The 26759-nt window shown below is 58.8% G+C and overlaps 2 protein-coding genes across 10 annotated transcripts; both read left to right on the forward strand.

Moving 5' to 3' along the window:
* The first annotated feature begins 5045 nt into the window (after nt 1-5045).
* Nucleotides 5046-21035, forward strand: GFUS (GDP-L-fucose synthase). Of its 9 annotated transcripts, none has more exons than XM_067712660.1 (11): nt 5046-5200; nt 11629-14613; nt 15631-15787; nt 16103-16217; nt 17303-17431; nt 17505-17578; nt 17776-17909; nt 18030-18094; nt 18683-18762; nt 18973-19072; nt 19247-21035. In XM_067712660.1, exons 3-11 carry the CDS (start codon nt 15642-15644, stop codon nt 19646-19648), a joined length of 1245 nt encoding a protein of 414 aa, XP_067568761.1. In that variant the 5' UTR covers nt 5046-5200; nt 11629-14613; nt 15631-15641; the 3' UTR covers nt 19649-21035. The 9 variants fall into 9 exon arrangements, with proteins under 9 accessions (XP_067568761.1, XP_067568762.1, XP_067568763.1 ...); XM_067712664.1 differs by lacking the exon at nt 5046-5200 and adding an exon at nt 18458-18524 and having other exon boundaries at nt 11647-14613; nt 19247-19441; XM_067712661.1 differs by lacking the exon at nt 5046-5200 and having other exon boundaries at nt 11637-14602.
* A 720-nt stretch (nt 21036-21755) lies between these two features.
* PYCR3 (pyrroline-5-carboxylate reductase 3) lies at nt 21756-26647 on the forward strand. The gene is made up of 6 exons (XM_067712669.1): nt 21756-21904; nt 23436-23500; nt 23955-24134; nt 24459-24671; nt 25000-25092; nt 25286-26647. The coding sequence occupies exons 1-6, from the start codon at nt 21805-21807 to the stop codon at nt 25466-25468; spliced, it is 834 nt and encodes a 277-aa protein (XP_067568770.1). The 5' UTR covers nt 21756-21804; the 3' UTR covers nt 25469-26647.
* Nucleotides 26648-26759: the final 112 nt, after the last annotated feature.

Genomic DNA, 26759 nt, shown 5'->3' on the forward strand with positions numbered 1-26759 from the left:
AATTCCTATCGAAATTACAGAAAGAATTTTAGTAGACACAGATAAGCTTATTCTAAAATGTATATGGACAGGACAGGCCCTAGAACAGCTTAAAAATTCTTGAAAAAGAAGAATAAAATGGAAGGACCACCACCTGATATTAAGACCTACAGTATTGCTGCTGTAATCAGGACAGTGTGGCATTGGTGGGGGGATAGACACCTAGGTCTATGGATCAGAATAAAGAACCAGGCACATATCCCACACAGATATGCCCAGAGGACTTTTGACAAAGGTACAAAAGCAATTCAATGGAGACTTCAATTAATAATAACGTATCAATGTCAGCTCATCAATTGTTTAAAAAAAGAAAAGAAAAGTAAAACAGCCAAACTTGTATTTTTTTGTTAAACTTTTGTCAGCATTATTAATAAGCAGCAGTCCCTCTCAAATACCTGTGGGTGGCGCAAAGTCAAGAGAAATTTCATTTTCTACTCAAGACCAAGATTTGCTCTTTGAGAACGTTACGTTGTTTTGCTTAACATTTTAGGTTCTTCTAGAATCTAAATTAAATCTACTTTCTTTAAAGCACTTAGCATTCCCATCACATGTCCAAGGGCAGCTACAAGGTCATATGTGACATGTTTTTCCAAGATGTTTCATCTTTGGGCGAATCCAGAAAATCTTGCATATAATCTTTTGATTGTTCCAGAGAATGTTATCATGATCAGCACAACTGAGGTCAGGTCTCCCAGTGACATGACACATAACAGAAAAAAATGCTTCTAGATTTTTTGCCAAAAGCCTGACTTCTACACAGCTTTACCGTCTCTAACCATGTCAGTGCCAGTAGCACCTACTTGCCCTCGGTAATTTTTTAAATCAATGCCTAAAATGGTAAGTTTCTTTTTTTCAGTCCTTTCCTTAAGTTAAATGAGTGTTTCATCTAGACCAACCTATATGCGAATTCAAGAGAAGTGTGAATTAATATTACAAAATATTTCTCAGCCACTATTGCAAGTACTGCACTAATTCCTGAGTACTGCTGGAATCATAGATTGGAACGGGAAGAACAGCAAGAAAGATCTGACCCATTAGTTAATTTATCTTTTTTCATAGCTAAGTGCCTCCACTGCTCAACTTCCCCTGCACAACCCACAGATCTTTGTGGTCTTCAAAAAATTCTCTTAAGAGGGGACTTCCTTGGTGGTCCAGTGGGTAAGACTCCACGCTCCTAACGCAGGGGGCCCAGGTTCAATCCTGCATTGCCACAACTAAGAAGTCCACATGCCGCAACTAAAGATCACACATGCCGCAGCTAAGACCCGGCACAGCCAAAATAAATAAATAAATATATTTTTTAAAAATTCTCTTAAGGGGATGAAAAGGCAAGCTGCAGACTGGGAGAAAATATTTGCAAATCACATATCTGACAACGTATTTGTATCTGGAATATATGAAGAATTCTCTAAATAGTAAGAAAACAAATAATTCAATCAGAAAATGGATAAAAGATTTGAACACACAGTTCACCAAAATATATATATACAGATGGCAAATAAGCACATTAAAAGATACTCAACATCATTAGCCATAAAAGGAAATGCAAGTTAAACCCATAATGAAATATCTATCAGAACACATCTCTCAGAATGGCTAAAATTAAATACAAATAGTGACAACACTAAATGCTGGTAAGGGAGTGGATCACTCCTACGTTGCTGGTGGGAACATAAAAAAGAATTCTAGAAAAGAGTTAGGCAGTTTATTGTGAAGTTAATCATATACTTGCCACATGACCCAGCAATTGCATTTATTGGGTATTTATCCTACAAAAATAAAAAAAGGTATGTTCACACAAAAGCCTGCACCTGAATGTTCATAGCAGCTTTATTCACAGCTGCCAACTGTCTTTCAACAGGTGAATGAACAAACAAACCCAGGTCCATCCACACCGTGGGAAACAACTCTGCAACCAAAAGGAACAAACTTTTGATGCAACGTGGGCGGATTACAGGGCATTATACTGAGTGCAAAAGCCAGTCTCAAAACGCTGCATACTGTATGGTTCCAGTTATACGACACTCTTGCGGTGATGACATCGTAGAACCAGGCTGGTTCCCAGGAGTTAGAGTTGTGGGGAGGTGTGACTATGCAGAAGCACCGTAAGGGCGTTTCTTTGTGGTGATGGAGCAGGGCTGTGTCCTGATTATGGTGGTGGTTACAAGAAACCATACATGTGACAAAATTTCAAAAAACTACACACCCCCTCCCCAAATAAAGAGTGCGTGCAAAACTGATGAAACCGGTTAAGGTCTGTACATGAGTTAATACCATCCTCAGTTTCCTGGTTTTGACAATGTAAGATGGTTTTTTTTTTGGAAAAGCTGAATGAAAAGAACATGGGACCTCTCTGTAGTACTTTGCAAATTCTTGTGAGTCTAAAATTATTTCAAAATAAAAAGTTGAAGTTAAAAAAACAAAACATAGGGCTTCACTGGTGGCGCAGTGGTTGAGAGCACCTGCCGATGCAGGGGACACGGGTTCGTGCCCCGGTCTGGGAAGATCCCACACGCTGCGGAGCGGCTGGGCCCCTGAGCCATGGCCGCTGAGCCTGCGCGTCCGGAGTCTGTGCTCCGCAACGGGAGAGGCCACAACAGTGAGAGGTCCGCGTACCGCAAACAAAAACAAAAACAAACAAAAAAACCCAAAACAAACAAAAAAACCCATAAGTTATACTTAATGAGTATAAAGATGTACAATAAAAAATTATATAGGGCTTCCCTGGTGGTGCAGTGGTTAAGTATCCACCTGCCAATGCAGGGGACACAGGTTCGATCCCTGGTCCGCGAAGATCCCACATGCCATGGAGCAACTAAGCCCATGCGCCACAACTACTGAGCCTGTGCGCCACAGCCTCTGAAGCCCGCGTGCCTACTAGAGCCCATGCTCTGCAACAAGAGAAGCCACTGCAATGAGAAGCCCACGCACTGCAACGAAGAGTAGCCCCCGCTCACCGCAACTAGAGAAAGCCCGCACGCAGCAACAAAGACCCAACTCAGCCAAAAATAAAATAAATAAATTGTAAAAATTATATAAGTGAAAAATGTCCATATTTAATTATAACTATTTTAAAAAATTGTACAGTGACCACTCATGTACCCAGCATCCCGTTTCTACTGTTACTGCCTTGCTATATTTCTTTATCATGCATTTATTCTATTCATCTGCATACCTATTCTGTCTACCCATTCATCTTATTTTTTGGTGCATTTCAAAGTAAGTTGCAGACATTAGTAAAATTCACTCCTAAATAGTTCAGCATGCAGATCACTAACTAACTAGAGTTCAATATAGTTAGAGGAGACATTTTTAGGTAAAATTTATACAGTGAAATGCACGTCTTATGTGTACCCTTGCGTGAACTTTGACATATGCAGACCCTTGTGTCACTCAAACCCCGATGTACGTAAGGAGCATCACCATCGCCCCAGAAAATTCCCTCAAGGCTCTGCCCAGCCGATGCCCCCCGAATCCTAAAGACACAAACACTGCTCTCATTATCTAGTCTTCTTTGCTTGCTTTCTCAAGCCATTTTCGGAGGGCTGCCCTGCTGTCCCCAGAAAAGCCTCCTTATGTAAGTAGTAAATCTTTTCATACCTTCTTGGTGTGTGTGTGGCATCATAAGTCCACATCACAACCAATTTTTTTGTGGGGTCTATTCTGTCCCCGCAGCGTGATTGCTACAGAAGAGAAGCAAGAGTAGGGATGGTCCTCACTACTACCAACTGTCGCTTCCTTATGCTGGATCAGTTGCGCGCCAAGGATCTAAGTAACTCATTTGTATTTCCTCTCACCTAAGCAGCACCTCCACTGCTCCAATCCTCCTTGTACCTGGAAGCAGTACTTTTCCAACACCAGTTGGTCACAACCACAAACCTTCCTGGTATCTGGACCAATCGCTTTTTTTTTTTTTAAAGACAGAGTTGTGGGACTTCCCTGGTGGCGCAGTGGTTAAGAATCCGTCTACCAATGCAGGGGACACGGGTTCACATGCTGCAGAACAACTAAGCCCGTGCGCTACAACTTACTGAGCCTGTGCTCTATAGCCCGCAAGCCACAACTACTGAGCCCGCTAGCCACAATAACTGAAGCCCGCGCACCTAGAGCCCATGCTGGGCAGGAAAGAGAAGCCACCGCCATGAGAAGTCCCCGCACCGAAACGAAGAGTAGCCCCCGCTCTCCGCAACTAGAGAAAGCCCGTGTGCAGCAACGAAGACCCAATGCAGCCAAAAATAAATAAATTAATTAATTAAAAAAAAAAAACACACAGAGCTGTGTCAATGCCAAGCCCAGATCCTGGGAGACAGAGGTGCCTGTGTGTGACTATCAGGCCCTCCGAGGTCGCAGCCCAGGGCGGCACCCGCCAGGCGGTGGAGGGGATGCGGACTGTCCTAGGAACAGGAGGGTCCGGAACAGGTTCCTAAGTCTGCCTTAGAAAGAGTCTCAAGTTGATTCCCAAGTTCATTCAGATCCACGGAACCAGAACTCCCTCGGCAAAGGCCCGAAACCTGTGCCTTCTGCAAGCGTCCCAGGTGATCCAGCGCAAGAAACCGAAGGAGGCGGGGCCTGGGCGCGCACGCGCGGAGGGGCTGCAGGGAATGGTGCCTGTGGAGCAACCCGGGAGGAGGAAAGGGGCCTGGTGGAGGCGGGGCCTGAGAACCTGTCCGAGGGCGGGGCGGGGCGGGCCTGCAGCGACAAAGAGGGGGAGGAGCCGGGCGGGAGCCGGCCCGCTCACCGTGCGCGGGCTGGGGCGGCCCGATTCGGGCTTTGGGCTTCGGCGGTGAGTCCGGCGCGGCGCCGCTCCGACCCCGCTGAACCGCGGAGCCCGGGAGCTGTAGCCTCGCCCCAGGCAGGCCGGGTGGAGTGGTGGTGGGTGGGCTTATCCCGCTTGCCCGTGCGGCGCCCATCCAGCTCCCTGCTTTATTATGGATTGACCCGCGCGCCCGGGTCCTCACGTCAACGCAGAGCGTCGGCGTCCCCGGGAGGCACCTGTCCCGGCCAGCCTCGTAGCTGACGCCGCGGAAGGGCCGGGGCTCGGTCCGGACCCCCCGGGCCCGCCGCCCTCCCCTGCCGGCTCTCCTCTCCGCAGCCCTCTGCCCTCGCCTCGGAGGGACCGGAAGCCGGCTTGGTGGGCAGCTCCCCGGCCGCCGGGCCCCAGGTGAGGGCGCCTGCCCCCCGGACCTGGGCTCCTTGCGACCCGGAAGATCTTTCCGCGGAGCCCGCCGCACCTGGGAACCTGAGTCCCAGGTCCTCTCCAGGAGGAGGGAACTCACTGGGGCGTCCCTCGTCCCTCCCCTTTTTTCTCCCGGGGCCTCCCTGCGGCTGGGGAGGGACACTCACCAAGGAAGACTGTAGGGAGCAGGTTGGGGGATGGAGGGTGGAGAGAAGTAGGGCCAGCTGGACATGTTGGGTTGAGGGTTGTCATTAGGGGTCCCCTGGCAGGCAGGGTACCTGGGACGGGATCCAGGGGTCCCACACGCCTGCTAGTGAGCCTTCTGTCTCCCCCACCTTGAATTCCCCCACCCCGTCCTGAGGTGGTGACCCCACGGGCAGCACCAGTGTTGTTTCAGCGCCTGCTGACCTTTAGGGACATGGCTGTGCACTTCACGCAGGAAGGAGGGGCACGTCTGGACCCGGGGCAGAGGGCCCTGTATAGAGACGTGATGCTGGAGACTTAGAGGAACCTGGCCTCCCTGGGTGAGGTGTCTCAGCCCCACGCCTTCCCTCTTCCCCACTCCCAGCCCACACTCAGAGCACAGGTGGGATCCCAGAGGGGTCAGGCTGGCTGTGACTCCAGGACCAGAGCCAGGACATTCTGCTCCCAGGCCCAGGGGACAGGTGGGGTTTCTGGACCCATCCCCGGGGCAGGGCCTTTCCCAGCACTTTGCTGCTGGGTGACTAGAGTGCCCACTTCTCCCACAGCTGTGGACCTCGGCTGCGCCCACATCCCTGCCCTGCTTGCTGTCCCCCTCAGCCTCCTGGGGAGACCCCCTGTTTCTAAGCCTGCATCCTGGGTCCAGCTAAACCCCAGTCCCACGCTACCCCTGGGGCGGGAAGCCAAGGGTGCCATAGCGCTTCAGTTCACCCATTTCCCCTCGGGCAGGAGTTCCAGGATCCAAACCAGATCTGATCTCCCAGCTGGAGCAAGGAAAGGAGCCCTGGGGCTCGGACCTGCTGGGGGCCCAGGAAGGAGAGACCGTGGGAGACCCCAGCACAGGTGAATGAGGGGTGCCGCGGGCCTCAGATTGTTCAGTATATATGCTTAGTACACACAGCCAGTGTCGTGAACGGTCAGACAGGACAGTCACACGGTCGTCCCCGTGGGACGAGCTATCAGTCAGAACCCTCAATTGCAAGGAACCGAAAACCCAACCCAACCGGCCAAAGTTGCGGGGAGGCTCTTGGCTCAAGTCCTGAAAGTTGGGGGTGGGGTTGGTTCTCTGCACTGTGGGTCTCAGGCTCCGAATGATGCCGTTGGCACAGGGGTGAAAGCCAGAATATTTAACGTTGGTTGGGTCAGACATCCAGCCTCCAAGAACGGCTGCTGGCCATGTGTGGTAGTGGCCCGCTGGTGACCATCGCACCATCAGGACATGTCTGTCCACCTGCTGTTAAACAGAAACTTCTGTTCTCTATTTCTCACAGCAACGCTTCCAACACCAAATGTAGGGCGGTTCCTCACACCAACCAGTCTCCACCTCTCTGCACATCAACTGGGTGTCCTGCAATTTAGTTCTGACACTGACCACCCGGAGTTAGCGCAGACCCTGCCCGTGAAGGGCTCAGTCCCACGAGACCGCCCCCACCTCAGGTGCCAATCACAAGGCCAGGCTGGCACCTGTGCTGCTCGACCAGCTGTGGATTGGAGGTTCCCACGACCCCACCCTTGGGCTTGAGTAATACGCTAGAACAGCTCAGAACTCAAGGAAACACTGTACTTAACAGTTACTGGTGAGTTACCGGTTTATTATAAAGGACACAACTCAGGAACAGCCCAGTGGAAGAGCGGCACAGGGCAAGGTCTGGGGAAGGGGTGCAGAGCTCCCACACCCTCTCGAGGCGCGCTCACTCCCCAGCACCTCCACGTGGTCACCAAGCCAGAAGCTCTCCGAACCCCTTTGCGTGGTTGTGGAGGCTCCACTGCATGTGTGTGATTGATCAAATCATTGGCCACTGGGGACTGAACCCGGTCACTAGCCCTTCTCCCCTCCTTGGAGGTCTGGGGCTAGGACAGAAAGTGTTTCAGGTTTTGCAGGCCACGCAGTCTCTGTCGCAGAGCCAAAGGTTCTAGTAAGCGGAAGCAAAAATGCTGCATGTGTGTCCCAGGGCGGATGGCCCCGGCTCCTCGTACACCTGCCGTTGGTTGAGTGCCTGTGCACCCCAGGGAGGGCCACAGCTCGTTCCTCAGCAGAACCTTGCCAGGTTGCGTCAGGCTGCTGCCTCTACTGATGCATGTATGGGAGGACCAGTGTTTCTGGAGGCCCTGTACCTCCTGTTTTATCTCCTTTGCCACAAAATGGATCCCTTGATCTAAAGCTGTGACCTGTGGCTTCGACGTTCAGAAACCCGGGGTGGGCCCTAGAAGCAGGGTGCTGGCAAAGGTGCTTCCGGCAGACCTGTGTCTGGAGTAGGTGTCAGTGTTGGTCGGGACCAGCCACTGTCTCCTCCAGGATGGAAGGTCCTGTGTGATTAACTTGCCCACAAGCACCGGTCAGTCTCCTGCAGGCTTCACACTGAGGAGTCAGCCTTTGCTGACAGGCCACCCGTTCAGTGGGGACAGCAGCTAGAGGGGTTTCCACAAGAGGGAGCTATGTACGTCCCCTCCCTGCACTGGGGTTCCTCTTCCCATGGGCTCACCTGTTCAAGCTCTGGTGACCAAGGACAGAGGCTAGCTGATATGCACAGGACAGGCCGTCCTGTCCCCTGGTCCCTGAGTGCCTTCCCCACAATGGATCTGTACACCGTCCATCGCACGCCTCTCCCCAGGTGTGACCTTGCCCTGGGGTTCACCTGCATCCTCACCTCGGAGCTGGCGAGCAGGCACCCTGCCCCGAGCTCTGCCCCTGGGAATTGGCCCCATCCCTGGCCAGGTTTGGAGCCCACCCAGGCAGGTAGTGGGCCCTGGACCCCCTGGTTGTTGGGGTCCCAGGGAGGCCCCGGGGACAAGCTGAGACAGCTGCTAGTGTCAAAGAGATGAGTGACGTGAGGACCTGGGCCCTCACTCCCATGACTAATCATGTCTTCTGGACCTGCCAGGCCTGTTTAGATGCATGTGCCTGTAACCTGTCTGCTGGTGGCCGCTCTGACCACGTGGTCATTTTCTGTCCCTTGTCCGGTCTCTGCAGAGGCCAGCGGCACATCACACACCACTTTTGAAATGGCAAGTGTGTCCTTGCCCAGAATCTAAGGGCTCTGCGTGGCACAGCTGGCCAGGGACTCCACGCAGGGTCCCGTGGCTCCTGTCCCCTCGCAGCCGGGACCTGAGGCAGAGCCTTGGCTTTCTTCCAGGCCCTGCTCGACACTGGCAGCCTCTGGGTCACTCAGCGACAGGTGGGAGCAGTCTCCCCCGTGTGGCATGTCTCCCGGAGCGAGGAGGGCGAGGTCACCTGGGCCTCTCGCCATAGACTCGACGTGGCCCTGGCCCTTTGTAGGTTCTGCCCCACCCTCTGCCGTGCAGGCATCTCTCTAGGGTATCTGGAGCATGTAACACTTCAGTTCGTTCACTGCATCCAGTTGGCATGAGGTCATCAACACAGTGACCGCCGGCCCGCTGTGGATGAACACATTTGCCAAATTGAGCGTCCCTTCCCGAGTGCAAGGGGCTGCTGCTCTGCCCATCACAGGCGCCGCGTCTGGCCCAGCAGCTGAAGCCAAGCCTACACTTGGGCAAGCTCCCAGTGGTTCCCAGCAGCAGGCGTGAGCCATCCGGTGGTTCATGGGCCACACAGGTGGACCGAACGGGGCTGTGGTGGAGCCGCCGTCCCTGCATCCCTCTGCTCTGAGGTGGCCGCGTGCGCACAGCACCGCTGCTGGTCGAGGACCTTGGCCGGGGCTGGGGGCAGTTTCTGGGGTGTTGTAGTTTATCTTACGACAGGGCCGAAAGCAAGGTCATCCCACGAGATGAACTGTGCCGAAGCACAGCAGTAGAGGGCTGCCGCCTGCTCAGGCAGAACAGCGCTGTCTGTCCTGCCGTGGTGGCTTTTATTTAAGCATTATCTAGGTTTACATTTTAAGACTTGTTTTCTTAACATTCCAGAAATGCCAGAGCAGCAACATATGCTTTTATAGATTATACAGGCAACAATGGGCTTCCCTGAAGACATGCCGTGCTTCGTCCTTGAGCGCAAAAGCAGCACAAGGACATTTCCTTGTGTTTCCATCATTCTGATTATACTGAAGCAGCACAAGGACATTGCCTTGCGTTCCCACCATTCTGATTACACTGAAGCAGCACAAGGACATTGCCTTGTGTTCCCACCATTCTGATTATACTGAAGCAGCACAAGGACACTTCCTTGCGTTCCCACCATTCTGATTACACTGAGGACATCTCATGGATCAGTGCCCAAAGCACTCAGTGCTTATTCGCAGGCCCCTGGTTTGCCGGGGGGGGGGGGCTCAAAGCAACCAGGACTGTTTGCAGTTCTGGCTTATTCGCCAGCCCCCAGTTTGCTGGGGGGGGGTGGTCTCATGGGTCACGTCTCCTTTCCATGTCCTCAGTTACTCCACTACACTGGGGCTTCCACTTGGCCCTTCCCAACGTAATGGCTCTTACCCCTCAGGTCCGGAGACTGATGAGAGGGTTCCCCCCGCTGCCAAGTGCATCCATCCCGACGAGGCCCTGCAAGTGGGTCCGTGACTTGGTTCCCCAGCCCTTTTGTCACCAAGCCTCCATATGCCCAACTCTAACGGCATTTTGGGGCCCTATTTTCAGTGTCGGCTCAAATGCTGCATCCAGCAGCCTGCCAGGTGTGGGCATCCCTCTTTTCCCAGTGGTCAGCTCTGTGGGAAGGAGAGTATCTGCTGTGCTAACTTGCAGGAGGTTTGTCTCAAGGGGACCCAGCCTCCCCTTCGTCAGCGGGCCCCAGTCTGAGAACTGCCCAGATCTGGGTGAGGGATTGGGCTCTCCAGCATGGCGGCTCATCTTAGCCTTCCCCTCCCCATCTCTTGGCCTTTCCTGGTTCTACAAGTCAAGCAGCAGCCTGGCCAGCTGCTCACTGTCTGGCGCACCGAGATCGATTACCCATCGCCAAGCATCCCCACCCCGTGCCCCAGGGCCCCCTGCTCCTCCCCTCTCCCGGCCTTAATCTCCACCAAGGCGATGGGCCAGCCTGTGTCTTCAGAAGCCTTGGTGTTTGGCTTTATGGCTAAGCGTGTGCCCCACAGTCAGCACAGCCACAGTGGGGAGCTGAAGCTCTAGAACTGCTACGGAGGCCTCTGGCTCTTGGCCTCCCCTGGGGGTGGCTGCCCTGAGCCTGTCCTTCTCCTCAGTGCCGTCCAGGACATTTACAAAGGACAGGCGACCCCACGGGCCTCCCGAAGACCACTGCCCCACATGGCTAGAGGGCAAGAACGACCACGTAACCCTGGCTCCCCTCCTGCTGCCCCGTCTCCAGCTACCGCCGCAAAGGCCCTGCCTCCTGATGCTGCGCCAGCTCTCTCACCCCAGCCCTGCACTAGAGGCTTGTGGGCCTGGTCGCAGTCCCCCCGTCCAGTACCAGTCACCGCAGTTTGGGCCCCCCTGAGCACAGAGCCTGAGAGTTTGGGGTACAGACGGTGTATCTGGAAGGCAGCAATTTTGGAAGCAGGCGAGAGGGAGCAGGGAGACAGGAGAGCAAAGTCAGTATAGAGTTGCCACTGCAAGTGTGCGGGGCACGACAGCTCCAGGACCGTGACCGCTGAGAGGCTGCAGGAGGCGTCTGGGATTGTCCATCAGAGCGAGGGAGATGCGATACTTGTCCTCTATTCCCAACCCCAGGGTGGTACCTGTCACGCAGCATGGGCTGGCAGCATGGAGCTCTGGAGGGGTTGAGGTGCACCTGTACCCCAGAGGATGCGGGCAGTCAGAGCTCTGCAGAGCTGTCTGCTGCAGCAAGGAGGCCGGAATCCGAGAGAGGCAGGGGGCCTGGCATAGTGTGCTGGCAATGTCAGCTATGAGCTTCCACTCAGAAAAGGTGGGGAGGGCTTCCCTGGTGGCGCGGTGGTTGAGAGTCCGCCTGCCGATGCGGGGAACACGGGTTCGTGCCCCGGTCCGAGAAGATCCCACATGCTGCGGAGCGGCTGGGCCCGTGAGCCATGGCCGCTGAGCCTGCGCGTCTGGAGCCTGTGCTCCGCAAAGGGAGAGGCCACAGCAGTGAGAGGCCCGCGTACCGCAAAAAAAAAAAAAGGTGGGGAGGAAACGGGACATAGGAGGGGAAGGTCCGTGGAGGAGGTGAGCACATGAGCACAGCCAGTGAACCTGGTGTCACCTGTGAGACACCCCACGGAGAGGGCTGGCGCGTGGAGTCCGTGCTCCCGGGCACGGAGGGGGCCCCAGGTGGACCTTCTCAAACAGAGTAACACACAGGCCCTTTCTCTTCGTTGCAGATTCCAGCCGGGGGTCTTTGCGTAAGCAGGTGATGGCGAGGGTGAAAATGACTCAAGCCTCAGAGCCTCCAGAAGCATCTGGAAGGTTCTCAGGGGGTGGGCCTCCAACACTGGTCTGCAGAGAAGCCGCCGGGCACGAGGGCAGGCTAGGGAGCCTTGAGAACTTCCTTTTCCGGGAGAGACAACCACACAGAACCTACTGGACCATCTCCAAAGCAGAAGGTGCCCAGAAAGGCGGTAAATGGGGACCCGAACTTCTCCGCAGCCCGCGCCCTGGGGCCCATGAGAGAAACATGAAACGGCAGCGAGCCCGCACGTGTGAAACGTGCGCCAAGAGCTTCCGGTACCTCTCGCGCCTGTGAGACACCGGGCCACGCACAGCGGCGAGAAGTCGCACGCGTGCGGGAGTGCGGCCGCGCGTTCAGCCAGCGCTCGCACCTGGCGCAGCGCCGCAGCGCGCACGCGGGCCAGAAGCCGCACACCTGCGGACAGTGCGGCCACGTGTCCACAGCGGCGAGAAGCCCTTCGGGTGCCAGTGGTGCGGGAAGCCCTTCAGTTACAGCACCCTCCTCGCCCAGCACCAGCGGATCCACACCCGAGAGAGGCCGTTCCGGTGCGCGAGGTGCGGGAAGAGCTTCATCTGGAAGTCCAGCTTTCGGAACCACCAGACATCACACCGAGGCAGCGTGGACCTCTGTAAGCTAAGCTCTGGAAGCAGCCGCTGGAGGGGAGAGCTTGGGACTCGCTGCTACTCCAAGGAGCGCCCCGGAAGGATGTCCCCGGGCACGTGGAGCAGTGCCAGAGCGAGAGCAGCACGAGGGACCGGATTGTTCTCCACCCGCGATCAGCCTGTGCATTTCAGGTCCTTCCCACGACGGGGGTGGCCCAGGCCTGCCCGCCCCGGCGGGCGCCGCCCGGCAGCTGGATTCCGCGTGGCTGTGGTACTTCTTGGGCAAGTTGATGGTTTGAAAGTCGCTATTTTCAAGTGCATCCAGATTTTATTTTTGAAACTTAAAACGTAGGTCTTTGTCTCCATTTGCATCATAGGTGGGTTCTAAATGCCTTTGAAATCCTAGTTTTAGAGCTATGTAATAATTGCATTATGTTGGAATGGTTTGAGAGGAAGTTTTGAAATTTCTTTTTGAGAAAATGTGCTTATGTGGATATCAGGTTTTCAAGGAGTGGATTGTAATGAACAGCTCTTGTTTCAGCCCATCCCACATCTATCCCCTCCTTTTTTCTTTTTGTAAGAGCACCTCACCTTTGGTTTGCAGCACTTCCTAGGATCTGTTGTAGGAAGTCACAGTGGTGGTCTCAGTCTGGGTGCACCTCCTCCTGTGGCCACTGGTCAACCCGGGAGGAAGCTAAGGCAATCAGACCCTCCCCTCCAGTCCATCACTGAAGGAAAAGGTGTGTATATATCTCATGTCATCTGTGAATAGTGATAGATTTACTTCTTTCCAATTTGGATGCCTTTTCTTTTTCTTGCCCAGTTACTCTGGCTAGAAATTCCAGTACAATGTTTAACAGGAGTGGCAAAAATGGATATCCTTGTCTAATTTCTTACCTTAGAGGGAAAGCTTTCAGTCTTTCATTCATAGAGTATGATGTTAGCTGTGGGTTTTTCATAAATGCCCTTTATTAAGTTGAGGAAGTCCTCTTCTGTTCCTGGTTTGTTGCGTGTTCTTATCATGAAAGTGTGTGATTTTGTCAAATGCTTTATCTGCATCAGCTGAGATGATCATGTAGTTTTTTTCTTTGTCTTTTTTTAAAACAATTACAGGCGTTTTATTTTATTTTATTATTATTATTTATTTTAAAATTTTTTGGCTGCATTGGGCCTTTGTTGCTGCACGCGGGCTTTTCTCTGGTTGCAGCGAGCGGGGACTACTCTTCGTTGTGGTGCGCGGGCTTCTCATTGCGGTGGCTTCTCCTGTTGCAGAGCATGGGCTCTAGGTGCACGGGCTTCAGTAGTTGTGGCACGTGGGCTCAGCAGTTGTGGCTCGTGGGCTCTAGAGTGCAGGCTCAGTAGTTGTGGCTCACGGGCCTAGCTGCTCCGCGGCACGTGGGATCCTCCCAGACCAGGGCTCGAACCCGTGTCCCCTGCATTAGCAGGAAGACTGTCAACCACTGCGCCACCAGGGAAGCCTGAAAGTCTCGTTTTCTTAAAGTCACCTGATTGAAGATGTTACCACCTACAAAATCTCTTCACTGGCAACACCTAGATTTGTGTTTGATTGACTCACTGGGTGCTACAGCCTGGCCAAGTTGACACCTAACACCAGCCGTCACACCAGGCATCGTTCCTAACTTGCTCCCATGACTTGCGTGGCTGGTGAAGCATGAGTCCCGTTAATCCTACCACCTCGATGTTGCTTAAGGCAGTAAACTTCTTCTGAGTCCTCATTACCTGAACTACAGCAGTGGCCGCTAAGTGGTCTCCTGCTTTTAATAATCTCCTGAAACGTGTTTGTCTTTTTAATGTATTTATTAAAGTATATTTTATATACTGCCCCCTCAGTGTCCCGAATATAGTAACAGAGTTGCAGTTGTTTCTCACAAATGCAGTGTTTGCCCTAGGAAAGCACTGAGGAGTTGCAGCTTCTCCATTTTTAGAACGGTGTTTGGTTCTGCCGCCTCTCCTCGGTCCACAGCTTGCGGGCTTTCGGAGACGCGCTGCCTCTCCTCCTCTCCCACGCCCCCACGCTCTCCAGCAAGGGCTCGCGCCCAGCGCCAGGCTGGGTTAAGGGCGGGTCGGGGTCCGCCCAGGGGAGGAGGAGCCGGAAGAACTACATTTCCCAGGCTGCTGCGCGGTTCCGGACTCCATTTCCCAGCAACGCCCGGGGCGCCCCGCCAGGACTCCATTTCCCAGAGTTCCGCGGGAGGGCCCGACCTGATCCCGCTCCCTCCACCTAACCCCAACGCGTGGCAGGACTCTCAGCCGGCGCCTGAAGCCGCTCTCCGGGCAGGTCAGGTAAGACGCAGGTGAGACAGCGCGGGGCACGAGGGGACCCTGGGACGGGGGGCGTGGTGTGGCGAGCCGGGGCCTGGGCCGTGGGTGCCCCGTGACAGCCAGAGGGGCCTGAGGGGTACCAGGAACTGGGGGCGTAGGAGGGGCCTGGAAGCGTGGGAGGGGGCCCAGCTGCAAGATGCGGTGGGTTCGGAGGTGGGGCCAGGAAGGGGACCCGGGGGCGTGGGAAGCGCCTGAGGGACGTGGAGGGGCCCGGCCGTGGTGGGGTCTACCCCAAGGCCTGCTGCCGCGCTGCGCGCGCTCTCGAGAGCAGCGGAATTTCTGGGCAGCGTCCCCTCCTGTCCGGGCTGCCCGTGGGGCCCTGCAGCGGGGTCAGAGTCGTCCTGTAGCGGCCCGAGCAGATTTCCAGCCCCCAGGAAGGGTCCTCAGAGGTGGTGGCGCCCCGAGGCCTGTCCATTTCTTAGCCAGAAGCGCAACCTGCCCAGAAGGAGCCAGGCTCTCGAAGGCTAGCTGGGACCAGCTGGCCGCTGGTGGGCACCGGGTTGCATACACAGGCGCCGCCCCTTCCCCGTCTGTAGCATATGGACTTTGGCTGGGAGCAGCCCAAACGACCTGGGCCAGGAGCCCCCAGCCCCAAGGTTGGCTGCCTCCCCTCTTGTCAGACAGAGGGGAGCTGAATGTTCCCTTTCTTGGCCCAGTGGGGGTCAGGGTTGGGCCTGCCGGGCAGAGCCTGGCTCTCCCAGCTGGGTGGTAGTCCTAGGGCCCCTGTGCAGCTCTAGACAGAGGACTTCCTGGGGAGCAGGGCTGAGAGGAGGGGATGACTCAGGCTAGATGGGTCTGTTTGGTCCCCAGTGGGCAGTCTCCCTGCGCTGCTGACCTTATACTGTGCCCGTTGCCCGAGGCCAGCCCTTGGAAATCACAGTGGGGCCCAGTGCTAAGGGCAGTGACCCTAGGCTGGGGCATCTCAGGGGAGTGGGGTTCTGTTGCGGGGGAGCGGGATGGCCTCAGCCTCACACCATTTGGCCCTGCAGGTGCAGCCAACATGGGTGAGCCCCAGGGGTCCATGCGGATCCTAGTGACTGGGGGCTCTGGGCTGGTGGGCAGAGCCATCCAGAAGGTGGTAGCAGATGGGGCCAGGCTGCCCGGAGAGGACTGGGTGTTTGTTTCTTCCAAGGATGCTGATCTTACGTGAGTGGGCTCATCCCTGGAGCAGCCCCACCATGCCCTCTCCAGACTGAGAGCTCCGGGCCAGGCCTGTTCCTGGGCCTGGTAGCCTCAGGTCAGGCCCGTCCCTGCCAGGTGGCTGGCCTGGCCTGGGTGTGTGCAGTTTTGCTTCTGGGCAAACTTCCTCCCATCTCTTCCTGGAAGCCCACACCCTCATGCCAGCCAGGGCCTGACCCTCCCACCTTCGGCCCCGCCTGCCTCCTGCCCCCAGTGCTTTCAGCCAGGGTGCTAGTTCCCTTGGGCCTCCAAGCAGCCCCTGATGGCCCGGCTCCCCCTCAGGGATGCTGCACAGACCCGAGCGCTGTTTGAAAAAGTCCGGCCCACACATGTCATCCATCTTGCTGCAATGGTGGGGGGCCTGTTCCGGAATATCAAATACAATTTGGACTTCTGGGTAAGTGAGGGGGCCCCAGTGAGCACTGGGAGCCAGGACCCCGGATTCTGGGAACTTCCTGGCCAACTTCCCAAGCTCCTGTTCCGGCCCAGGGAAGTCCCTGAGGGGCCCCCAGTGACCCACACTTGATTTGTAGGTAGAGGGGCACGCAGGTGGGCCTGGGGGCATTTGGCCGAATAGGAAAAGCCTCAGAGCTAACCTGGGGGTTGGAGGAGCTGAGACAAGCCAGTGTTTGCCTTGTGACCCCCGGCTGGTTCCTGCCCCCTGGGCCTTCAGACCCTCCTGGTTCCAGGAGGTCCAGCTGCACTGAGCCAGGCCCACAGTGCGCTCAGGGGTGCAGAGGTGCGTGAGCTGGGCTCTGGGCCTGCAGCATGTGCCCTGAGGGGTTGCACGTGTGGGGCAGGGGCAGGAGGAGAGCTGGGCTCGCCCACAGCCCTGCCCCTGCCTGGCTGGGCCTCTGAGGGTTGGCCCATCATCTCTAAAATTGGCCTTGGCCTGGTTTGGCCCTGCATCGGGCCTGGGATGGCAGAAGCTTAGACCAGATTTTCCCTGGGGGCCCCTGTCGCCACAGGGCCCTCCTCGTCTCAGTGACAGCCTTCGCAGCAGGCTGCCCGGCCACCACCTCTCCCCAGACCACCCAAATGCCCTAGCCAGCTGAAGTCCCCGGAAGGGGCTGGAGGAGGGGTGTGGCCAGCCAAGGCTTCACTGCTACTGAGCAGTAGAGCAGGGTGAGCTCCTGGGGGTGTGGGAGTGGAGCCCCCTGGGCTCCTGGCTCGCACCTCACCTGCCTAGCCCGCAGCAGCCCCTGTGGGCAGGCTCAGCCCTGAGCTTAGGGGTGTGGCCCTCTCCTCAGGGCCCTCCCCCAGCCTCAGAGTAGGCAGGCCTGGACCCTCCTACAGCTCTGGGGGTGGGACTAACAGGCTGGGAGGGGGCCATGGTTTCTGGACAGTGGGTCCTGGGAGCTGGTAGAACCGCTGGCCCAGGTACTGCCTGCCAGGTGTGTCCGCACTTCTGTCCCTGGAGGGGCAGGTAAGGGCTGGCATCGTGCCTGGGGCCTGAACCCTGCCCTGCCCCTGCCCCCTCAGCGGAAAAACATACACATCAACGACAACGTGCTGCACTCGGCCTTCGAGGTGGGGGCGCGAAAGGTGGTCTCCTGCCTGTCTACCTGCATCTTCCCCGACAAGACCAGCTACCCTATCGATGAGACCATGGTGAGGGGCGGGGCTGGGGCGGGGCCTGGCCTGGGGGCAGGGCTGAGAAGCAGCGGCTCCTCTGCTCCCCCAGATTCACAACGGACCCCCGCACAGCAGCAATTTTGGCTACTCTTACGCCAAGAGGATGATCGACGTGCAGAACAGGTCCTCTTCCCGCGCGTGCCAGGCTGAAGCCAGCCAAGAACGGGGAAGGGGGCCCCAGACGCCCTGTGGTGGGTGGGCCCAGGGGGCCGCCCTGGCAGGGTGCTCAGATCTCGGCTCCCCTCCTTGCTAGCCTCGGCTGGGGTGGGGCTCGCCCGTGATCCGAGGATGAGGGCCAGAGGGGATGCTGTGCCCCGCAGGGCCTACTTCCAGCAGCATGGCTGCACCTTCACCGCTGTCATCCCCACCAATGTCTTCGGGCCCCATGACAACTTCAGCATCGAGGACGGCCACGTGCTGCCTGGCCTCATCCACAAGGTGCATCTGGCCAAGAGTGAGTGACCGCCACCCATGGCACAGCTGTGTGCTTGCTTGATGGGGCCCCTGGGGCACAGCGGGGAGGAGGGGCGGTGCTGGCACGTCCCCTCTGACCCCTGCCCTCCCCACCCTGCAGGTCGCGGCTCAGCCTTGACAGTGTGGGGCACAGGGAGGCCTCGGAGGCAGTTCATCTACTCACTGGTTGGTGCCGCGAGGGGCACAGCTGTTCCCCAGAACGTCTCCTGGAGCTGCCGTGCTGGCTGTGGGGAGGCATGAGGGAGCCTAGGAAGGGCGGGGTGTCCAGGCTGAGCCCCCAGGGGAGCAGTCACTGGTTCTTGCTGGGTCCGTGTACGTTCCATTCCCCAGGGACGTTGCTGGGTACAGCTCTGAGCTCATCAGGAGAAAGGACTTGGGGCTGAGCTGGCCAAGCACTGCCCAAAGGGGGTACCCCGGGCCCCAGCCAAGCCTGGGCTGCACCCCGCCAAGCAGGAGCACTTGGGAGAGGTGACCTGGGCCCGTTTGGCCGTAATTTGTGGCCTTTGACCCTGGCTGTCTGATCTCCAGGACCTGGCCCGGCTCTTTATCTGGGTCCTGCGGGAGTACGATGAGGTGGAGCCCATCATCCTGTCAGGTGGGTGCCCTGCAGTCCCACCCCCATTGCAGTGGGGCAGGACACCCGTCTGTCCTGAGAGCCGCTGAGCAGGGCAGCGGGAACGTCTGTGGGGCTGGGCGGCAGCGGGTCCAGGCAGAGGAGGCCTGACCTGGCCACTGGCCCCTCGGTCCCCACAGTGGGTGAGGAGGATGAGGTGTCCATCCAGGAGGTGGCTGAGGCCGTGGTGGAGGCCATGGACTTCCATGGGGAGGTCACCGTATCCTTTGGTTCTAGGCGGGAGACCGTGGGCCTCCCTGCAGGAGGCCGTGGGTGTGACGCACCCATGGCACTCACCCTGGCAGCCGGGGGGGAGGGTGTCTGCTGCTTTCTCCTGGAGGCTCCCCCTGGGAAGGCTAGACAAGCTTCAAGGGCAGGCTGGTGGAAGGGTGGGCTGCCCCTTCTGCTGTGCCCTTGACCAGGTGCCTAGTTTGATACAACCAAGTCGGATGGGCAGTTTAAGAAGACGGCGAGTAATGGCAAGCTGCGGGCCTACCTGCCCGACTTCCGGTTCACGCCCTTCAAGCAGGGTGAGCCCTCCCACCCCATCCCTCAGGACCGCCCGGCCCCTCCCCAGGCCTCAGCTTCCCTACTGCCAGTTGGGGGTGGACGCCCTGCAGCTTTGGCCTCCACACCCTCACCGTGGAGGCAGGACACGGGGTGACTGCCCTACGTCCCTGGGCCTCACCCGCCCGCCTCTGCAGCCGTGCAGGAGACCTGTGCCTGGTTCACTGACAACTACGAGCAGGCCCGGAAGTGAAGTGTGCGGCGGGAGCGGGTGCCGCCCTCTCCCCGGCGCTCAGCCAGCAGAGCCCAGCGGCAGCCACTCAGAACCTGCCGGGGCTGAGGGCACTGCCCTCGTGGCGGCCGGTCCCTGCCCCACGCCCTCTGCCGGGGCAGACCTGGCTGACTCTCCGGTGAGGCCACCGTTCACACCGTCCTCAGGGAAGCCAAGGCCTGGCCAGGCCCAGCACCCTGCTCCCCGACGCCAGTCGCAGAGCATGTACACTTCTGATCCCTGGGAGCCAATAAAGTGCGTTTCCACAGGCCTGGCCCCGGCAGCTCTGTATCAGCCCCCCCTCCCCCGCCCCAGCACTGCCTCCTGAGCCTGGCCAGCCCCCAAGAGCTGCTGGGCCACGGTGGCCAACTGTCCCTGGGGTAGAAGGGCAGCAGTGGCCGGAGACACGGAGAGGTGGGTGTGTGGGCAGGTGGCAGGAGAGGCTGGACGGTCAGCCGGCGGGGACAAAGGGCAGGCACCTGCGGCAGTCCCCACCGGCTGCGGGGAGAGCCGAGCCTCTCCACGCACAGCCAGGTGCAGGCCTGGGTAACCTGCACTCCCCGGGCTTACCCCCCCCCATCCCCAGGACTTTGGGGAAAGAGGCTGGGTCTGGATTTGGACAGGCCGAGCAGGCACACAGATGGATCTGAGGAGAGCAGTGGCGATTGGCCAGGTCAGGCCTGGCCCCTCATCTCCCTAGCCCTCAGGTAGCAGCTTGGGTGCTGGGGCTTGGCCTGCCCTTCTCCCATGGGCAGCAATAGGTGTCACGCAAGAGTGGGCCTGGCGGGCACGGCGGTGAGCGGCACAGGCCTCCCATCCTCAACAGGAAAGTCTGGACCGGTTGACCCACCGGCCCCCGCCTAGCCAGTCAGTGCCGGGTGTGCTTCCCCCAGGACCCAGGCACCTTCCCTGGCTCCGGGGCCCACCTCCCCTGGGGTACCCTTTGCTGTCTTCACACCAGTGACTCCCAGCTCTCTTCTGGCCCCAGGTGTGCCTGCCACGTTCCTTACTTGCTTTGTTCATTCAGGCGCTATGGGCTGCCTTCCCTGTGCCAGCCACGCAAGCCCCACCCTCTGTCCCGTGTCCAGCTGATCCCTCACTGCGTTTGTTACCACCACCCCGGCCCACGGGCCTCTCCAGGGGCCAGTCCTGCCCCTCTCACATCAGTGCCTCCCCACCTCTTAGGTCTCTGCTGACTGAGGCCCACCCCACCTGCTTGCTTCTCTGGAAACACCTCCCCTCCCCCACCCCCCAGGGCTTGGAGCTCGAGGACCTGGTCGGCCCTTCATGCTGTATCCCCTGGGTGCCAGCCCTTTGTGAATCTGAAGGGTCTGCCCCTGTGGGCGTTCAGGGAGAGGGGGAGGGGTGGTCCCTGAGTGGGAGCTCGGATCAGCCAAGTGAGAATGGGGGGAAGGAGGCCCTGCGCGGGGCAGAGAGGCCTGGATGTGCCTGGCCTCAAGTAGTGGTTGTGTGTCCTGACTTGTCCCTTGGGTTATGGGGTGTGTGTTTATCGTAGAGGGGCTGTCTCTCCAGCCAGAATGCAAGTCTGCGGGGTGGGGGTTTGTGCACTCCACTGCTGTGTGCCCTTCGTTCCCAGCCCAGAGCAGGGCCCCCACGCTGAAGGGGCAGCGTTGAAGGAATGAAGGGATCTCATTGTTGAAGAGCTCTGAACGTGTCAAAGTAGAGTTTAAAGAAAATAACATCTTTAAAATTCAGTCTTAAAAACTGCAATCTTAGTTCTTCAACCTTGTTTTTCCCATGTCAATCAAAAATTACAAGCACAGCCCACACCCACACCCACCCTCCCCCTCTCAGTCTCTAAGGTGGGCCCTAGCCCTGGCGAAGCACTCCATCTCCCACAGAACCAGCAAGAGGGGCCAGGTCTCCGCTGGGGACCTAGGCCTCATGAAGGTCTCCCCTGCAGCTCCCTGAGAGGCCCTCAGAAACCAGAATCCAGGCTGGCCTGAGGACCTCCTTTAACAGAAAAGCAGACCCCTGCTCCCACGTTTCACTGGCTGTGCCAATTTTATGCTGTCACCCAGACCCACTGCGGCTTGGGGAAGAGCTGACCACAGGCCCTGACCAGGCCACCCTGTCCGCCACACCCAGGTCCACTGGCAGGCTCCGAGCGGCCTGAGGCGCCCACCTCTGGGACAAGACCAGGGGAGCCCCCACCCTTTCCTGCCCTTCGCCTTTAAGTGACCAGCTCAAGTTGCCCTTTGGGAAATTTCGCACATCGGGACAGAAGCCAACACAGCATCGTGGCCGCCGCGCCGCGGCCCACCCCTCCTCGCCCTACATCTCTCCGGCCAATGAGCTGCGAAGGGGTGAGCCCAATTGCTAGCGATCGATAGAGCGTGGAGCCCGCGGGAGGGGGCGGAGCGTGAGGTCTCGGCAGCCAATGGACGAGGGCAGGTGCTGGGCGGTGTAGCCCATTGGCGGCGCTGAGGGCGCGGGCGGGGCGCGGCGCGGGGCGGTGGCGAGATGGCGGCGGCGGTTGCGGCGGAGTCTGGCCCGAGGCGCGTGGGCTTCGTGGGCGCCGGCCGCATGGCGGAGGCCATCGCGCAGGGCCTCATCCAAGCAGGTGGGGCGCGTGGGGTCCCGGGCCCGCGGGCTAGAGGGCGTCCGACACCGGCCTGTGTGGGAGGGACGGGCTTACCTCTCCGTAGCTCACCTGCCCCGCGGAGCCCCGGGCAGCACGGGGCCCTCCGCGCAGGGGCCCCAGGGTGGGGCTGGCCGGCGGGCGTGGGCCAGGGCCGCGCGCGGACCCTGTGCCTCCGGTCTCTGCTTCCTCTGGGAGCGCGGCTGGAGGGGATGTGGTGGAGAGGCTCAGCGCCGGCCGTCCCCACGTCCGAGTTGAGATGTGCTGTGAGTGCACAGAATAAAATATACGCCGAATTTGGAAGATTTATCATCCAAACAAAAAATAACGTATCTTAGTAACTTTTAATATTGATTAGGTGTTGGAAGAGTGACATTTTGGCTACCTTGAGTTAAATAAAATGTACTACAATTCACCCGTTTCTTCCTACTTGTTTAATAAGACTACTAGAAAATGTGAAGTTACGTGTGTGGCTCGAGCGATACTTCTCTTGGACAGCCCTAGCTTAGAGCGCGGGATCTCCTGCCGACGTCCTAACCTCGTGCCTCGGTCGAGCTGCCTGACCGCTCTGAGCCTCCGACTCTTCTTTCTGTTTGTTCGCCGGCTGCACCCCTGGTGTCCGGCACTGTGCACATTTGGGGCCACATCATTCTCCATTCTTCACATTGTAGGCTCTTTAGCCCCTTGCCTGGCTTCTCCCCACTAGGTGTTAGTGACACCCCCAGTTGTGACAGCCAAAATGTCTCCAGACACTGTCAATGTCCCCGGGGGGGGGGGCAAAATCATCCTCGGTCGAGCACCACTTATAGCAGGGATGGAGGTGCCACAGTATTTAGAAACCTTTATATGTAGATATGGACTGGTTTTCTGCCTTCAGCCATATGTCAAGGTCTAGAAAGGTCAAAATCATCAGAAAACAGTTTACTGCAAGTCTCAGGTGTTTTAAACCTGTAAAACCTGGAGTATCACCTGCCTCCCCTGCTGCACGGAGTCCCACAGTGCTGCCACCGTCTCTGGAGGCCGTGGGGTGCACTTCTGCCTTCCTGCTGGACTTTACAGAAATCTGATTTGTAGAGGATTTCTACCGAACGGGCACTGAGCCTCTGCTTGGATGTCCCCGTACAGATGCACCCCCCTCCGGAGGAAGCTCATCCCCCACCCCAGCCTCCCTACCCACCATGCCCCCTCCCCAGCCTAACCGTTCCCGGAGGCAGGGGTCCCTGGGATCTGTGTCCTCACGAGACAAGGCAAGCTCCCGGCCCCTGTGTCCGGCAGGGCGTCTGGCCTCAGCAGCAGCAGCAGGTGGGCAGCGATGACTGCTGAGTAGAATCAAGTGAAGCTGGTTGCCTGGTCCCAGCCGAGTGGAGCGGCCCCGCCAAGCACCTGGCTTCTTGGAGATGCTCCGCGTGGCCCAGGTGTGGCTGAGACCTGCTGTAAGGGGCCTGCCAGGCTGGCTTCTCCCCGCGCCACATCCTCACTGACACCCCCTACCCGCCTTTGCCTTTCCTTCCAGGAAAAGTGGAAGCTCAGCATGTGCTGGCCAGCGCACCGACAGACAGGAACCTCTGCCGCTTCCGGGTGAGCCGGGCAGCTCCTCTGAGTGGAGGCTTCCCAGGGCTCAGATGGCTCTTGGCTCCTTGGGGCCAGGGAAGTGCTGCTTACTTAGCTAAAGTTTTGAGACGGGCCGGGCTGGGCTGGGGAAGGGGAGGTCAAAGGCCAGAAGGAAAGTCAAGGTTGTGGGGGGCCCGGGTGGGGTAAAGGGGTGTGCGTGTGCGTGTGCGTGTGCATGCTGGACGGGCGGGAATGTCACGGGCACTCACTGGGATCAGAGAGCTCGAGGAGGTGCTGACACCAGGGCCATCTGAGGTTGGATCCTGAGCGAGAACGGGTGGTCTGGGCGCGTCATGGGCATTAGTTTAGGGCCGTTTGCAATGGGGGGCCCGTGGGATTGCAGGGTGGGCTCCGGCAGGGAGGGCCGTGGTCTGGGAGGATGCCCGCTGACGTGGGCCTGGTCCCGGCAACCCTGCTGCAGGCCCTGGGCTGCCAGACCAGCCACTCCAACCGGGAGGTGCTGCAGAGCTGCTCGCTCGTCTTCTTTGCCACCAAGCCCCACATCCTGCCAGCTGTCCTGGTGGAGGTGGCTCCTGTGGTCACCGCTGAGCACATCTTGGTGTCTGTGGCTGCTGGGGTCTCCCTGAGCACCCTGGAGGAGGTGAGTGGCCTGTCGGGGTGCAGTGGGGGCTGAGGCTCTGACCCCAGGGTGGGCTCTGCTGGCCTCCCACCCCTGCCATCCCAGCCTGGCTGCAGCCTGGGTCCAGCCCTTCCAGAAACCAGGATGGGTGGGTTGGGGGGCAGACAGCCTCTCAGCCGGCCTGCACAGGCGGCCAGGTGGCTAGGGGGCTGGGGTTAGGGCTCCTCCCACCTGGGGTTAGGGCACCACGCCCGGGAAGTAGCGGGGAGCCTGCTCTGGCCCGGCGTGTGCCTGCCCGGCAGCCTGATCCCACAGCCGCCCTGATCGCAGCCTCTCTCCCGCCAGCTGCTGCCCCCGATGGCGCGAGTGCTGCGGGTCTCGCCCAACCTGCCCTGCGTGGTCCAGGAGGGGGCCATGGTGATGGCACGGGGCCGCCATGCTGGCAGTGGCGAGGCCGGGCTCCTGCGGACCCTGCTGGAGGCCTGCGGGCAGTGCGAGGAGGTGCCCGAGGCCCAGGTGGACGTCCACACTGGCCTCAGTGGCAGCGGTGTGGCCTTTGTGAGTGTCGTCTGGTCCCCGCACCCCAACCCCTGCCCTCACAGGCCGGCCCTCCCTCGGCAAAGTGGGGCCTTGTGGAGCCCCCCCGACAGCCCCTGGCCCCATGGCTCCCCGGCTGGGTCCGCAGCTCCCCGTGTGCGCCACCCACCCCCTGTTATCTGTGCCTTCCTGGGCCTTTGAGGCCGGCCCCTTGGCAGACCCCTGGGCTCTGGCCTCGGCTCTGGTGGCTGGTGTGCAGGACCTTGTTCCTGAGGGTCCCCAGCCTTTTCCAGGCTGGGTTCTGTGTCCAAGGGAGTGCTGGCTTTGTCCCCGCCCCCCGCTGCTACAGGTGTGTGCCTTCTTGGAGGCCTTGGCCGAAGGAGCCATCAAGATGGGCATGCCCAGTGGCCTGGCCCACCGCATTGCCGCCCAGACCCTGCTGGTGAGACCCTGCTGCCCGGTCCTGGGGGAGCGTGTGGAAGGGGAGGGGGCAGCACGCCTCCTGGGAGCTGTGGGAAGGGAGAGGGCAGGCCTGAGCAGCCTGGGCTGAGACGGGGCGGCGGGGGTGGGGGTGGGGCTGAGCCGAGGAGGGGCTGCTGGCCTCCCCCGAGTCACCCCAATGCCACTTTCCCCAGGGCACGGCCAAGATGCTTCTGCAGAAGGGGCAGCACCCGGCTCAGCTGCGGACTGACGTGTGCACGCCCGGCGGCACCACTATCTATGGGCTCCACGCGCTGGAGCAGGGCGCGCTGCGGGCGGCGGCCATGAGCGCTGTGGAGGCTGCCACCTGCCGGGCCCGGGAACTCAGCAGGAAGTAGGGCGCAGGCACTGGGTGCAGGCCATGGCCACCCCCCAGCCCCTTCCCGAGGACTCGGGTTCTCTCCAGCCTGCAGGCCAGTGGGGGAGCTGCTTGAGGTGTGGGAGGCTGGGTGGAGAACAGGTCCTGGCCAGCGGGGATCACAGCAGGCTGTGGGCCCCTCTCCAGACCCTGAGCTCGCGGCCAGCGGCAGGTGGAGCTGGTCCTGATGACCCTTCCTTGGGTCAAGGGTCCTGGAGGGTCCCACGGCCTGGCCTCTGACTGCAGGATTTGGTTCTTAGCATGTCTGTGAAAGGACCAACAGGCCAGGAAAGCCAGCAACTTAGGGCCCTAAGCAAGGACGAGGCGCCTCTGGGTGCGGGGCAGACTACCTGCAGCCCAAGGCTCACAGGGGCCTCCCCACCCCACATGGGCCCTAGTGCTGGAGCCCCTTCCTTCCACCCGCCAGCTGTGAGGCTCGCGGCAAAGTGATCCCCGGGCTGTGAACAGGGCTTACACGGCAGCCTGCCCCTCACTGCCCGCACAGCGCTGAGCCCCCACCACTCCAGCCTTCATGGGCGGCTGGCCCTCAGCCAGCGACTGTCCGTCTGACCCTGGCCCTTCCACCTGCTAGAAGGCTCAGCCTGAGTCCATTTCGGCGCCTTTTCTTTCACTTTTGAACCGCGGCTGTCCTCTAGCACGGAGCAAGCAATATTTAACTGGAGACTGGTCAAACCCAATGCCAAGTGCCTGGAAGCACGTCTCAGGCAAGGCCCAGGATACTGGCCCAGACTTGGAGCTGTGGGTGTAGGTGGTCTGGGCACAGGGCTTCCCATCACGCGAGAGCTCTGCAAGGGTAGGCTCCCCCTGCCCCCGCCCAGCCCTCCAACCTCACCCTCAGCTGTACGTCCATGGGTCCCCGCCACGTATCTTCCAACAGAATCCCTGAGGACCAGGCAGGGCTCGGCTTGGGGAGTGGAAGATGCACCTCTGCCCAGCCCTGCCCTTAGGCGGTCACCTCCTGAATGTGAGGTGCCCGGTGAGCCCAGCTGGTGATGGCCCGTGACAGGAAATGCCAGTTGAAGAGGGCCTGACCCAAGAACGGCAGCTTGGGGCGGGGGCGGGCAGGGTTGCAGCCCAGTCACTGGCCGGCCAAGTCCCTTCACCTTATACTGCGAAGCTAAAATTACTTTTCTCAGAAGCTGCTGGATGTGAACTTTTTTCATCAACGTTGTCCCTTTCCTGTACCCTCCCCACTTTTTCAAATCAGGTGTTCTGGATCCAAGCACTAGACAGTTACACAAATAAGACTA

The sequence above is a fragment of the Pseudorca crassidens genome, chromosome 17 (genome assembly GCF_039906515.1).
Source record: "Pseudorca crassidens isolate mPseCra1 chromosome 17, mPseCra1.hap1, whole genome shotgun sequence".
In the NCBI taxonomy this organism is placed as follows: Eukaryota; Metazoa; Chordata; class Mammalia; order Artiodactyla; family Delphinidae; genus Pseudorca; species Pseudorca crassidens.

Bases quoted from the DNA above. Each gene is read 5' to 3' on its own strand.
- GFUS (XM_067712660.1), top strand. From the start codon at position 15,642: ATGGGTGAGCCCCAGGGGTCCATGCGGATCCTAGTGACTGGGGGCTCT. The intron at 18,763-18,972 runs GTATCCTTTGGT...CCAGGTGCCTAG, and splicing joins ACTTCCATGGGGAGGTCACC to TTTGATACAACCAAGTCGGA. The intron at 19,073-19,246 runs GTGAGCCCTCCC...CCGCCTCTGCAG, and splicing joins GTTCACGCCCTTCAAGCAGG to CCGTGCAGGAGACCTGTGCC.
- PYCR3 (XM_067712669.1), top strand. From the start codon at position 21,805: ATGGCGGCGGCGGTTGCGGCGGAGTCTGGCCCGAGGCGCGTGGGCTTC. The intron at 23,501-23,954 runs GTGAGCCGGGCA...ACCCTGCTGCAG, and splicing joins GGAACCTCTGCCGCTTCCGG to GCCCTGGGCTGCCAGACCAG. The intron at 25,093-25,285 runs GTGAGACCCTGC...CACTTTCCCCAG, and splicing joins TTGCCGCCCAGACCCTGCTG to GGCACGGCCAAGATGCTTCT.